The sequence below is a fragment of the Scomber scombrus genome, chromosome 24, assembly GCF_963691925.1.
Source record: "Scomber scombrus chromosome 24, fScoSco1.1, whole genome shotgun sequence".
NCBI classification, from domain to species: domain Eukaryota; kingdom Metazoa; phylum Chordata; class Actinopteri; order Scombriformes; family Scombridae; genus Scomber; species Scomber scombrus.
Genome location: NC_084993.1, coordinates 8,732,097 through 8,744,667, shown reverse-complemented (window position 1 = coordinate 8,744,667; position 12,571 = coordinate 8,732,097). Strand labels below are relative to the sequence as shown.

At 39.1% G+C, this 12,571-nt stretch overlaps 1 protein-coding gene across 1 annotated transcript; it reads left to right on the top strand.

The window, feature by feature from the left end:
* Positions 1 to 3,451: 3,451 nt before the first annotated feature.
* abcb6a (ATP-binding cassette, sub-family B (MDR/TAP), member 6a) lies at positions 3,452 to 12,171 on the top strand. Its single transcript, XM_062445532.1, has 20 exons — positions 3,452 to 3,692; positions 4,270 to 4,793; positions 6,023 to 6,163; positions 6,296 to 6,485; positions 6,853 to 6,945; positions 7,044 to 7,236; positions 7,352 to 7,473; positions 7,610 to 7,719; positions 7,807 to 7,872; positions 8,363 to 8,488; positions 8,590 to 8,666; positions 8,863 to 8,926; positions 9,015 to 9,100; positions 9,183 to 9,240; positions 9,363 to 9,467; positions 9,637 to 9,811; positions 9,933 to 10,045; positions 10,281 to 10,375; positions 10,480 to 10,548; positions 10,642 to 12,171. Exons 2-20 carry the CDS (start codon positions 4,278 to 4,280, stop codon positions 10,796 to 10,798), a joined length of 2,556 nt encoding a protein of 851 aa, XP_062301516.1. The 5' UTR covers positions 3,452 to 3,692; positions 4,270 to 4,277; the 3' UTR covers positions 10,799 to 12,171.
* Positions 12,172 to 12,571: the final 400 nt, after the last annotated feature.

Sequence of the window (12,571 nt, the reverse complement as noted above, 5' to 3'; positions counted from 1 at the left end):
GACACACTCACCCACACGTTGACGGCATTGGGGTGTCAATCTGGTTTCTCTAGCCTACGTTATCTTGCGCACACACACACACATACACACTCTGTCTCTCTATTTCTCTCTCTCTCTCTCTCTCTCTCTCTCTCTCTTCTCTGTCTTTCTCTACCACTTTTCACTCACCTTCTGCCTTACAGACCCCCTTTTCCCCTTTGCTACTCTATCTGTCGACGTAGAGGACTGTGGCGAGGGTGCAGTTCAGTAGCAGCGGAGGGAGCTCTTTGTGTTTGTCAAGAGCAGTTTGGCAGGAGATCTTATCCCCCGCGCTGTTCTCTTCACAGCAGGGAAAGGTGGCTGAACTGCTTTCAGTGGGCTGGCAGGGTCGGACAGTTAAAGCTCAAACTCAGAGATACAATGTCAAGCTCAGGAGGCCAAGTGCAAAGTCTTTCCAAGTGGAAAGCTCTTTCAAACATCTCTTGAGCTGGAGGTCATCGACTCCACTTGGGCTCAAAAAATGAGAGCATCTTATCCCTTCACAGAAAACCTGGTAGCTGAGCGTGCCTTAACTCACCACAAAATTGTAGGTGGTCAGTTTTTTCACTCAGAAAGCAAGCATACAAGCGCCACAATGACGAAACAGGTTGAAAACTTCCTGAATGGAGAAATCCTATTCTGGCGCAGACAGAGCATGTGGCTCAAAGGAAGAGTCTAGACCGGTCTTCTAAAACAAGAACCTGGCACTCGTTTTTTCCAGGAAATTCTGAATGGGATTGTAACTGTGGGTTGGTCTCTGGCAGATAAACCTCTCTTCAAAAACTGGGTGAAGTCATGGCCTGAATATAGATGTTAAAATCACCCCACATATGGTTGATGTTTAACGATATAAATTACACCAGGGCTGTCTTTATTTATCCTCACTGAATATGAAGTCATGTTTTACCCCTAGCAAAAATATTACTTTAAAATGTAAGCTGCTGTAAATTCAGTGCCATGCTCAACAGCACTCACACTTGCCAGCTCAACTCTCCTTTATGAACATCCTGTCTACGCGCTTGATTGCAGTTCCGTCCGCACAATAGATCATGGGTGATTTGTGAGTATTAAAGGTAGCAAAGGTCATCAGCCTGTAAGCCTGTGGTAAGAACTGAATTCACAAAGCCCAATCCTTCAGTGAATACTACATTCAGCAGAACCGAAAGCTTTATTGATCGGCCTTACTACTAATGAGATTGGATGTAGCATTCCAAACACCACCAACATTCTTTTCTCACTAAATCAAGGGATTAGATTGGCATACACATCCATCTTATCCCCGCCTGTTACCATCCATATGTGTCAGGCAGACTCCGGAGAACAAAGAATCGTAAAGGAGAATTAGAGAAAAGGTGGGATTGAATACAAGAAAAGACACACCTAACGGACTTATAGGGCTCCAGCTGAGGCTATATGCTTGTGGTAGGGTCGCCCACAAAAGGGGAAAGAGATGAGGGCTGTGATGGGCAGGCCATCACATCCACTGAGGGACAAAAGAGCCGAGTGACAACCAGCCGATGGACAGAAGGTCCATTTCCACTCTCACAAAAGAACCGGGGAGATGAAGCAGATTAACAGCTCTTTATGCCCATTGTGAAGGCTCTAAATGATAAGATTTACCCCTTTTTCCATCCCAGCCTGTGTTCTGTGTGTGTGCATGTGTGTGTGGAGGCTCACAAAAACATCACAAGCTCAGTTTCTTATGCACACACTCCATCGGGGATATGCTTTTTTCTTTCTTCTTCTTTCACATGCAGGTACATACGCAGATACTTTCTTCTGAAGAGTCTTTTATTTATCCTTATTGGGGGGAGGTAGGTGTGACAGCTGGCTTTTGAGTCACTTCCTTTCTTTCTTTCTTTAAATTTTTTTTACTAAATCCTGAATTTACAGTTTGATGGAAAAAGCTCTTAACTTAAACCCCTTGTCACTGAGAGATGATGTTCTTCATAGGTGCCTTTGACTTAGAAAATTACTCTTTTCAGTGGAAGAGGCACACTTGGCTATAATGTAATTTATCACACATTCACTGATTTTAATACAGCAGTAAAATTATACACCATTAGCAATTAATAACATGCCATTATGTTACATTGTTATGTTCCATCTCCTGAGTTTTTCTTGCCACCTGTATGTATGGTCATAGTTGCTTTATGAACTACTGTTCCTGCATTAGTCTGCTGTCTACAGTGTTTTTCTTTGATCATATCTTTGTATTCACTGCCATCTACTGGTCAGTTTGTAACATTGCAAGCTCCCATTGTACTGTTTGATCAGAGATTTCATACAGCTTTAAATTAGAGTTGTGTCAGTCAGAGATGTGCCTGGGTTGACGCTTGGTTTATGATGTGCATGTCATTTAAATTGTGTTGTAAGTGACAGAAATTGGCTTAATACAGTTTAAGGCTTTTTATTTGTCACATATGCATAAACACATAGTGCAAATAATGACAGTGAAATGTTTTCTGCTGTAGGTTAGCCCATCATACAAGATAATAATATAAAAAGGACTGGATTAGAGGTAAATAAATAAGTAATAAAAGCAAATATCAACAGAAAGACAGAAAAAATATGAAAAAAAGACAAAAATTTCAGTATCAGAGTTTTTAGGGTTTTTTTTATAAGTTGACACAAACCAAGGTGCATTATTTTATTTTCTTTAAGTTAAACAAGATCACATTGGGCTTATCATTGTTCTTTTTCATTGACTTGCATATTGATTGCATTTAATTGTCATTGGTGTAATGTAACATTTAATTAAGTACTGTACTAATAATTGCAATTTATCTGTTTTTGTTGTTGTATTTCCATTTTATATTAGTTTATATTTCTGCTTATTTCTACCTTCAGACTACCCTATTTTTGGAATAAAGATTTAATGCAAATCATATGATCACCAAGTCAAATATCAAGCATTGTAATTAATTAAACAACCCAACAGTATATGAAGTAGTTGAACAACATTAAAATGTTGCTAACATGTTAATGCATCTTTAAAAAATATATTCAGTTTGATAAAAGAATCAATGTGAAGAGCCATTTTGCGCAAGGAGTATTTTCACTTTACTTACAAGTACTTTTTGCTGATCATACTCATGTACTTTTACTCAAGCAAAAACTTGAAAATGTCCTCCTTTTTTAATTTATTTTAATTTATTTGTTTTACATATTGCACCCTTTTGTCCCTGAGTCAGCTCCATTTTTGTCCTCTGGGGGTCGCTGAGGTTCAGGCAATGAGTCAAACACTGTTGTGCAACTATAAAGTGCCGGCTGCGAAATTGCTAAGTCATGGATGATAAGGGCTCTCTAATTATCGCGATGTTGGGGTACTGTTATGGTTCGTATTAAACTCTCGCGATGTTAGGGCTCTGGCTGCCCCTATCTATGTAACTGCACCTAGCGTCATGGATAGCTGCTGTTTAACATGCTCACTACAAGGACAACCACCCTAGCAGCATGAGTTCACACAATAGAAGAGAGTTATGAGAGACACTCAGCTATATACCACTTATGCGCTCACTATTCAGTCACGGTGTAAGTTTTTGTGTGTGTTAAAGCTTTGTATAGCTGGCTAAGATAGCTGATAGCTAACAGTTTTCTAGCCTATAACCTCTGTTGTTGACAAGTGGCGTTCAAGTACCTGTGGAGTTGACTGCATCCGCCTGGCAAACAAGGTAATAATACAGAGAACAACACTGTGCTACTGGGGCTCTACACCATCCAAAATACATGAATAGTGTTAGAGCCTCAGGCTTAGTCTGTTGTCTCTTTAAGTTCTCAATGTGTATTATGTGAGAGAAGGTATACCACTAGCTTTATGCAATCATTGAATCATATGAAGTGTTTTTGTAAACGGTTGTGCCCGCACACTTTGGTCATATGTGGCGTATGGGTGTTGTGATGTTCATTAATAACTAGCAGCTAAATCAGGAGCAATAGTGAACCAGGTCAGCAACCTTAGGTGCCAATGGAGCCTAATATAGCAATAGCTTGCTGAGTCTGATAGAGAGGGACAACTGCACTGTTTGGAGTATATTTTTCATTTATAATGCCCTATTTTAGTTTGTTGTACATTTAAGTCAAAGCTGCACAGTCTTTTAGGCATCTAAGCTGCTATATTTAGACTTAATATTTAATTTGCAGAGAATCTCAAAACACTACAGCATTAAAAACATATACCATATAAAGAAAACAAACATAATTGTAGTTCAGCATATTTAAAATCTATAACAATGATTTGTCTCTTCCCAGCTGCAGCCATGGGGTTGGTGAAGAGCTTCTGTGAGGCCAATACCTCTATCTCCCACACCTGGGTGGATGAAGGCATCTCCCCCTGCTTCTACTTCACACTGGTCCCTTCGGTCCTTCTGACTATCGCCTTTTTCCTCGGCACCATCCACTGCATATGCTTTCAGAAGTATGGCACAGCAATGGAACCCAAGTTTATCCCTCGCTCTCGCCTATACGGCCTCCAGCAGGCCATCTCCATCCTTCTCCTTGTCCAGTTTCTGAGTGGGTTAGTGTGGCAAGCTACGACTGGAGCAGAGCTCCCAGGCTATGTCGTGCTGTACGGCTGCTTTTCTGCACTGGGCTGGGTCTGGGCTATTGCCTTGCTCAGGGTGGAGAGACGGAGGGTCTTGGTGATGGACCGGACTAGGGGCCACAGTGCAGCTCTTCTGCTGTTCTGGGCTGTGGCATTCTCAGCTGAGAACCTGGCTTTCGTCTCCTGGTACAGTCCTCACTGGTGGTGGAGCCTTGAGAACAACAAACAGCAGGTGAGAGATCTTGTTTGAGCTTTTTTAAATATCAGCTTATAAAAAAAGAACTTAACTATCCATGTTGCAGGCCTTACACACTTGAGGATACTTTTACAACTCAAATTGTAATTTAAGCCTGGCTATGCCTGACTACAGTTTGTATGTGGTATTATGAACTATTTCCAGACAGGGTTTGGTCAAAATATTGTATATTGTATAGTGCACCTAAAGCAGTTTTGTTCAAGTTGAAATAAGTTTATCTCCATTCCTGTTCATTTTTGGTGAACTTTATTTCTCTAATGTTGATTGTATGATTTAAGAATGTACAAATAGAGTGCCCTTATTCTACATCATGTTAAAAACACTACTATACGCTACTGAACAAAACTACAATTTCTGTTCATATTTTATAATGTCAGTGTTGTGTATTTAACAGTTTAATGGGCCAAAGGTTGGTTATTTATAAAAGCTAAGTGTGTCTAAAGTCACTGCAATGAAAGCTAACCAGCCTGTCTCCTTTAAAACATAACAATACACCCACCCAGTTTATAAAGGCAATCAGCAATGCATAACACTTATGGTAGTGTGAGACATACTGCCCTCTTTTGCTGAGTCATTGCACCAGTCGGACTTTCACATCCCAAAAGATACACTGTTAACCAATCAAATCATAAGACAAAATCTTGTCCCTCCCAGTCAGTCAGTTGCAGAAGTCACACCTTGTGGTTATGTAATTGTTAGCCCTTCAACTGTCCTTTATTATTCATAGTATAAAAAAAAATATGGCAGTTTTACTACACTTGATTACGCTGCTTGAATAACAGTTACATAAATAGTGAACTAGATCTATGCCAGAGGGACTGTCAGCATGATACAAAGTGATGGAACTGGTTTCTCTGGTGGATTGAGTATATGAGTTATGTTATCTGTCCTTAATTGAAATGCTGTTTTGTAATATACAGTTGCACTCCTCAAAAAGTTGTCCTGTGTTTTACTCAATGTGGTTCCTCATTATCAGTCTAAATCCCCCATTTTAACAGTAACCTGGAATAAACATAATATTATTTCCTATAGTAAATTGTATATCATTAGTCCCTCAAAAGCTTGTTCATTTTATAATAATGCACTTATCTCATGGAATCAAATTGTAAAATTAAATCTTTAAATTTGCATCTCTCCAATATCACATGCTGTGCAACTGTTTTGCATCCATATTATTCTGTTGTTATTGTCTCTGAACCCCTCAGGTGCAGTTTGCTCTGTGGCTGATGCGATATGTTGGCACGGGGCTGCTCTTCTTCATTGGTCTCAAAGCTCCCGGGTTGCCACGGAGACCATACATGTTACTGATAAATGAAGATGAGCGGGATGTAGAACAGAGTGGTCAGGTACTTATGCATTTACAATTTCCCCTGATCTGAAATATCTTTTTAAGATATGTGATAAGTTTCACCTCTCAGATATTACTCTCTGCTGTTATAGAAAACCCAGTACTGTGTTAATATATTTCTCAATCTCAGAGCCTGCTCGGGACAACAGACGAGAACCAGTCTACTTGGCAGGGTTTCTGGAAGAAGGTCCGTCTGCTTTTGCCATATATGTGGCCCCGAGGCAACCTCTTCCTCCAGATGCTGGTCGTCTTCTGTTTGGGCCTGCTGGGAGTCGAGAGGGCTATCAATGTCTTTGTACCAATTTATAACAAAAATATTGGTGAGTGACACATCTTTTTACCTAGCCTTGTAGACTCAAATGTTAATTTAATTTCACAGCTTCTTATTAAGTTAAAAGGCCTGTTACTGCATCTATGTTGTTGCATCAAGCCTGAGCCACAAACCAAAAGCCTCAGAAGTCTCATTAAGTTCAACATGCACTTTACCTTAGGGTATGTGATGTGATGAAATTGAAACATCCCTCTCCTGATAGCTTAGAGCCTCCTGAGGGCCAGAGAGAAATATAAAATATATAAAATATCCTGGTGTCACAGAGCACCTTCAGGAATTTTCTTATCATATGTCATGTCTTGTTTAAATACCTGACCCTCTGACTTTTTTCTAATTAACCTTTCTCCCTCTCTCAGTGAATGAACTGACTGATGGCAGCAGTTGGCACACTCTGGCCACTACAGTGATCATCTATGTCTTTCTCAAGTTCATGCAGGGCGGAGGAGCAGGTACGTTTAGATTCATGACAATGAGCTCTGTAGTAGATAAAGGCTCTGCAAGATACTGCACATTGATAACTTTCCGCATTGTCATCGCCTCCTCCCAGGTGCATCTGGGTTTATCAGTAACTTGCGCTCCTTCCTGTGGATCCGGGTGCAGCAGTACACCAACCGTGTGGTTCAGGTGCGTTTGTTTGCCCACTTGCACTCCCTCTCCCTGCGTTGGCATCTGGGCCGCAAAACAGGCGATGTGTTGAGAAGCATTGACCGTGGCACCTCCTCCATTAACAGCCTGCTCAGGTAAGATGGCACTAAATATAATGGATAAGGGTCTTTTCAGAATCCATGTTTGTTTCTTTTTTTATTCTCCTATTTTAATTTGAATAGAAAATTAACTATCTGTATTTTCCCACAGCTACATAGTGTTCAGCATCTTCCCAACCATTGCTGACATCGTCATTTCCATCGTTTACTTCATCACCTATTTCAACGCATGGTTTGGCCTTATTGTCTTCATCTGCATGGCCCTGTACCTCAGTAAGTAGCTCACACTGAACACATTTCTGTAATACCAGCTGTGATGTTGTCAAGTTCAACTGAGTTTAATTAACGATTTAAAAAGTTGAGCATAGCCAAGATTTCTGATTGCCTTCTGATACTGTGTCTCCACCAGCTCTGACCATCATCATCACTGAATGGAGAACCAAGTACAGACGAGACATGAATCTGCAGGACAACAATGCCAAGTCCAAAGCTGTGGACTCTTTGTTAAACTTTGAGACGGTACATGAAATGTTTTGTTGCCTGTATTGATTCATCAAGATATCTTGAGATGTGAAACTTTATTGTGTTTTTTGTCTGTTTTATTAGGTAAAATACTACAATGCAGAGAACTATGAGGTTGGCCGTTATGAGGATGCCATCCTAAAATATCAGGTAAGTCACAGGTGTTTATTAATGATAACAACCAATTAAGTGATTACAGATCTAGCCTAAACTGTGCCCACATCTTCCTCTGTTTTAGTTTAGCACAATAATGAATGCAATATTTACCACTAGAAGACCATGTTGGTCTGCTTACTCTGACAGAACTCAAAACAAACCTGTAGGAAAACTACACATTCCATCTGTCCAGCACCAAGCTGCACAAGATGCTGTGTGGAAGCAAATTAGCAAGTTGACCAGCAGCAGATGGCCAAACCCTCCAGGAAAGATGATTATTTATTTCAGCTTTGGTTTCAAAACAAAGAGAAGAAAAAAAATATGAAAATAACAGTTGATTCCAGCAAGGAAAATACATTCCCTGTTTATTTTGACAGCTCTTTTGGAGCTGGAATAAACAACTTCTGGTCTGCATCAAGTGAAAGGTTTATATTTTGGTAGCATGTTGTCTGTGTCTTATTGTTCTGCTGCTCTTCTACTTTAGGCGTCAGAGTGGATGACCCAGGCAACCCTGGCCTTCCTCAACCAAACGCAGAACTTAATCATCGGATCAGGCCTGCTGGCCGGCTCTCTGCTCTGTGCCTACTTTGTGACTGAAGGAAAATTTCAGGTATTGTTATGCTGAAATGAAACTGCTAATTTTCTAAGAACAAGAATTCTGGTTTGAAGTTTACCATTCAATTTGATCATTAAAAAAATCCTTTTTCCCAGGTTGGAGATTATGTTCTCTTTGGTACTTACATCATCCAGCTGTACACCCCCCTCAACTGGTTTGGCACCTACTACAGGTAAGAAGAGGCACACACAAGCTTAAAGTGCCTTTAGGCTTCTTAACTGTTGTTCATTTATAATTTGAGAATGAACCTGAATAATTTCTGAGTGGTTGTTCAAGTTCATATTTGGGCTAAATTAGCTTTTCAACACCGGTTGTATACTTTGACTATTGTCTTTGTTGCTAACTGCTGATTCTTGTTTTTACTGCAGAATGATCCAGAATTCGTTCATTGATATGGAATGCATGTTCAAACTTTTTGAAGAGGAGGAAGAGGTACATTTGAAACTGACCAATGTTTTATCTGTACTTTATTATGATCCACTTTTTTTTTTAAATTTGCTATCTTTGTTCCCTCATACAGGTGAAAGATGAAGTAAATGCAGGGAATCTTCTCTATAAACTAGGAAAAGTGGAGTTTGAGAATGTTTACTTCAGCTACACAAATGGGTTGGTTGGCATTTGTTTGGGTAGCCTGGTTAGAATTCAAAGAAAATGACCCAGTACTTAACATTTCTGTACTGTTTTACAGCAAGGAGATCCTCAAGGATGTTTCCTTCACTGTGCTGCCTGGACAGACAGTTGCATTGGTTAGTCTGAGGAACATATTTAAGTCAAAAGATATTTTCCCCTCTGCTCACTTATACTACCTGTGTTAAAGTATTCTCTGTTAAGACTGCACCATCAGCTGTTTTCCTGTTGATTTCCTCAGGTGGGACCATCAGGGTCTGGAAAGAGCACTATCATTCGACTTATCTTCCGTTTCTATGACATTCACGGAGGCTGCATTCGCATCGATGGCCAGGATATATCAAAAGTAAGTGTTTGGACACCAGAGCCAGTACACAGACCTCAGATTCATAAATGAAATTAGAGTTCAAACTATGTCTCCTGTGATACATTTTCAATTCAATTTAACATAATAAACTTCACAATATGGACAATTACGATTAGTGATTATTTTGGTCTTTATTGTGTTTCCTCAGGTGAAGCAGACATCTCTGCGAGCTCATATTGGCGTGGTTCCCCAGGATACTGTGCTTTTCAACAACGCCATCCGGGACAACATTCGCTACGGTCGCATCTCTGCAAGCGACCGGGAGGTGGAGGAGGCTGCAATCGCTGCTGATATCCACAGTAAAATCATGACTTTCCCTGAAGGTAATGTAAAGTTGAAATCTTCAGTGTTATTCAGCATTGTGAGTTTGATTTAAAGCAACTGTGAGATCTCCTATATTGCAAAAAAAAATTTTTACCATCTACCTGTGTTTTTCTCTGGCAGGTTATGATACTCAGGTGGGTGAAAGAGGTCTGAAGCTGAGTGGAGGAGAGAAGCAGAGGGTGGCTATAGCCAGAACTATCCTCAAAGCGCCACAGATCATCCTGCTGGATGAGGTGAGATTTAAGATGGATTAATGGTATCTGACTAGGCCAGCAAATACATAAGTGTCACGCCCTTTCATGATCTGCTCTGAAGCCTCGGAAGACATTGGCCCTTTGTTGACTTGTTTTCATATCATATTTATGAATCAGCAGTAAACATGTTGATTAACTTGTTCCACTACTAATCAACTTTGAATGACCAAAGTTGTTTTAATTTCCAATTTTAAAACATACTGTCTCTCTGCAGGCCACATCTGCGCTAGATACACAGACAGAACGCAACATCCAGGCCTCACTGGCTAAAGTCTGTGTTAACCGTACAACAGTTGTTGTAGCTCACAGGTAAAAGATAATCAAGCTTTTTTTCTTAAAAGTTTCAACATGTTCAATATAATCTGTGATTTTTTCAATGAGTTGTGTCTGACCTGTTTTTGTTTATATAAAAGGTTGTCCACCATCATCGGAGCAGACCAGATTCTGGTTATCAATGATGGTCGGATTGCTGAGCGAGGGGGGTAAGTGTGTGCCTGTTGCTCTGAATTAGATACTGATAGCCATGCAAAAATTGTTCCCTGAATTGTAAGTAACTCACTTTCTCTCCATCCAAGACATGAGGAGTTACTACTGAAGGGCGGCCTGTATGCAGACATGTGGATGAATCAGCAGCAAGCCATGGATGTGGATTCTGCGTCAGACACTGAAGCCAAAGACCGCAATTCTGAGAAACTGCAGCCACCATCAGCCTCTTCAGGCCACGGCCACTGAATGTATATTTTTTTGTTTAGTTTTGTAAGAGAACTCTACATTTTATATATCCCTCACCTTTTTAAAGTTGATAAATGACTTCAGCATCATGGAACACTCAGTTATGTTAAAAACATTTTGTGTTATTATTTTTTTTTTAGGTTTAAAACTGAATGTGCAATGAGATGTCAAAGAGACAATAGATTCTGCCTTAAAAAACTGAGTAACAAACACTCCTGAAGAGTCTAAATGTATTAAAAGACATCAGTCTTTATCCACAAAGTTATACCCAAGGTTATACCCAAAGCAGATACAGATACTTATTATGGCTTTAATCTTTTTTGAAGAACTACATAATGACACTGAAGACTGAAAACATGTTGGCTCATGGCTTCTTCAGGATTACACCCTGAAGTGTTTAAACTTGTAGAACCTGAAGTTGTTGGAATATTATTATTGTTACAATTTTTTTTTGTTAGTATTATTATTATTGAAGGAGTTATGCCATCTTTTTTCATTATGTTTGTCTTTATACCTTTTTTATTAATTTTTAATTAGTTTAAGCTGTCTGGTTGTCTGTGAACTGGCCATTTATGTCCCCATTGTATCTTTAAAATAATCTATGACCTGGGTCTTAAATTATTTAAAGATACAAAAGGGAGCAGTGCAAGAAGTAAGGGAATGGAAGACTCTTATTAGAGGCTGAACACGGCATCTTGTGTAATTGAGAGGCTAATGACTGAAAACTGAATAATATATGAATGACAATGGATCCGTATACAAACTGCCAGGGACTTTGTTTTAATTTTCTATGTTTTTGGTAGTTGGTTTCTGAGCTGTGCTGTTATTTATGTATGTCTAGATTTGATCATTAAGGTAATGTGGGGTCTGTTTATCTGATTGCTGTGTCTTCTAAATTGTTGTTGAGAATTAATGAATACACAATTTAAGAGAAAATATGGCATTTTTTTAAAATTAAAAACCTTTTTAGGTGCACTGATTTACACAAATGCCTAAACTCCATGTCTGCCTGTTCTCTGCAGTTCTAGACAAGAGACCTTTCTCACATCAGGCATTTTAAGTTGTTACATGGATATAATTGAGCCATCAATAAAGTTATAGATCTGTGTTTTTGCTGCAATAACATGTTAAATGTGTACCATCAAACTAAATATCCTGCAGTAATACCAACCATTATTCTCATGAGATGCATTTATAAGTAATACAATCAATTTCTGAATTATAATTTTATTTCTTAAATCTACCTCAAAGAATGGTATTGTTCATTATTACTACAATTTGTAAATATTCTGTTTTGTCTTGACTTATAAACAATAAAGGTGTTTCCAGGTGTTTGTAAAATAGAAATATCACAACTTCTTGTCCACTTTATATAAAATCGTGTTGAGGCTGCAGAATATGCTTTCTGCAGTTTATGTCAGAGTGATTGAACAAAACATTGCACCACATCTTACTGTCAAAACTAGCAGTCTGACATGATAAGTGGTGGTTGTTCATGCCAACAGCAATGTGTATGTGTACTGTAAAGGCTTGATGTGAATGACATTAATGAGTGGTGTATGACTTATTTTGATTCACAGAAAGATTTTTTTGAGTTTGTGTCTTTGAATGTTATTGCATGATGCCCATATGCAATATGCTGTTATAAAGAAAGCTGTTAATTGAATTAAAGTAGGCGTGAAGAATAGCGAGAGCTGCATGGTTTAGTACATTCATTGGAAAGAAATTCAACTTAAGTATTTGGCTTGATTTTCCTTTTTTCTTGTCTCTTAC

Excerpts from the sequence above, each read along its gene's own strand:
- abcb6a (XM_062445532.1), top strand. The coding sequence starts at position 4,278 with ATGGGGTTGGTGAAGAGCTTCTGTGAGGCCAATACCTCTATCTCCCAC. Across the intron at positions 8,667-8,862 it reads TGGTTTGGCACCTACTACAG|AATGATCCAGAATTCGTTCA; the intron begins GTAAGAAGAGGC and ends TTTTTACTGCAG. Across the intron at positions 9,241-9,362 it reads CTGGACAGACAGTTGCATTG|GTGGGACCATCAGGGTCTGG; the intron begins GTTAGTCTGAGG and ends TGATTTCCTCAG.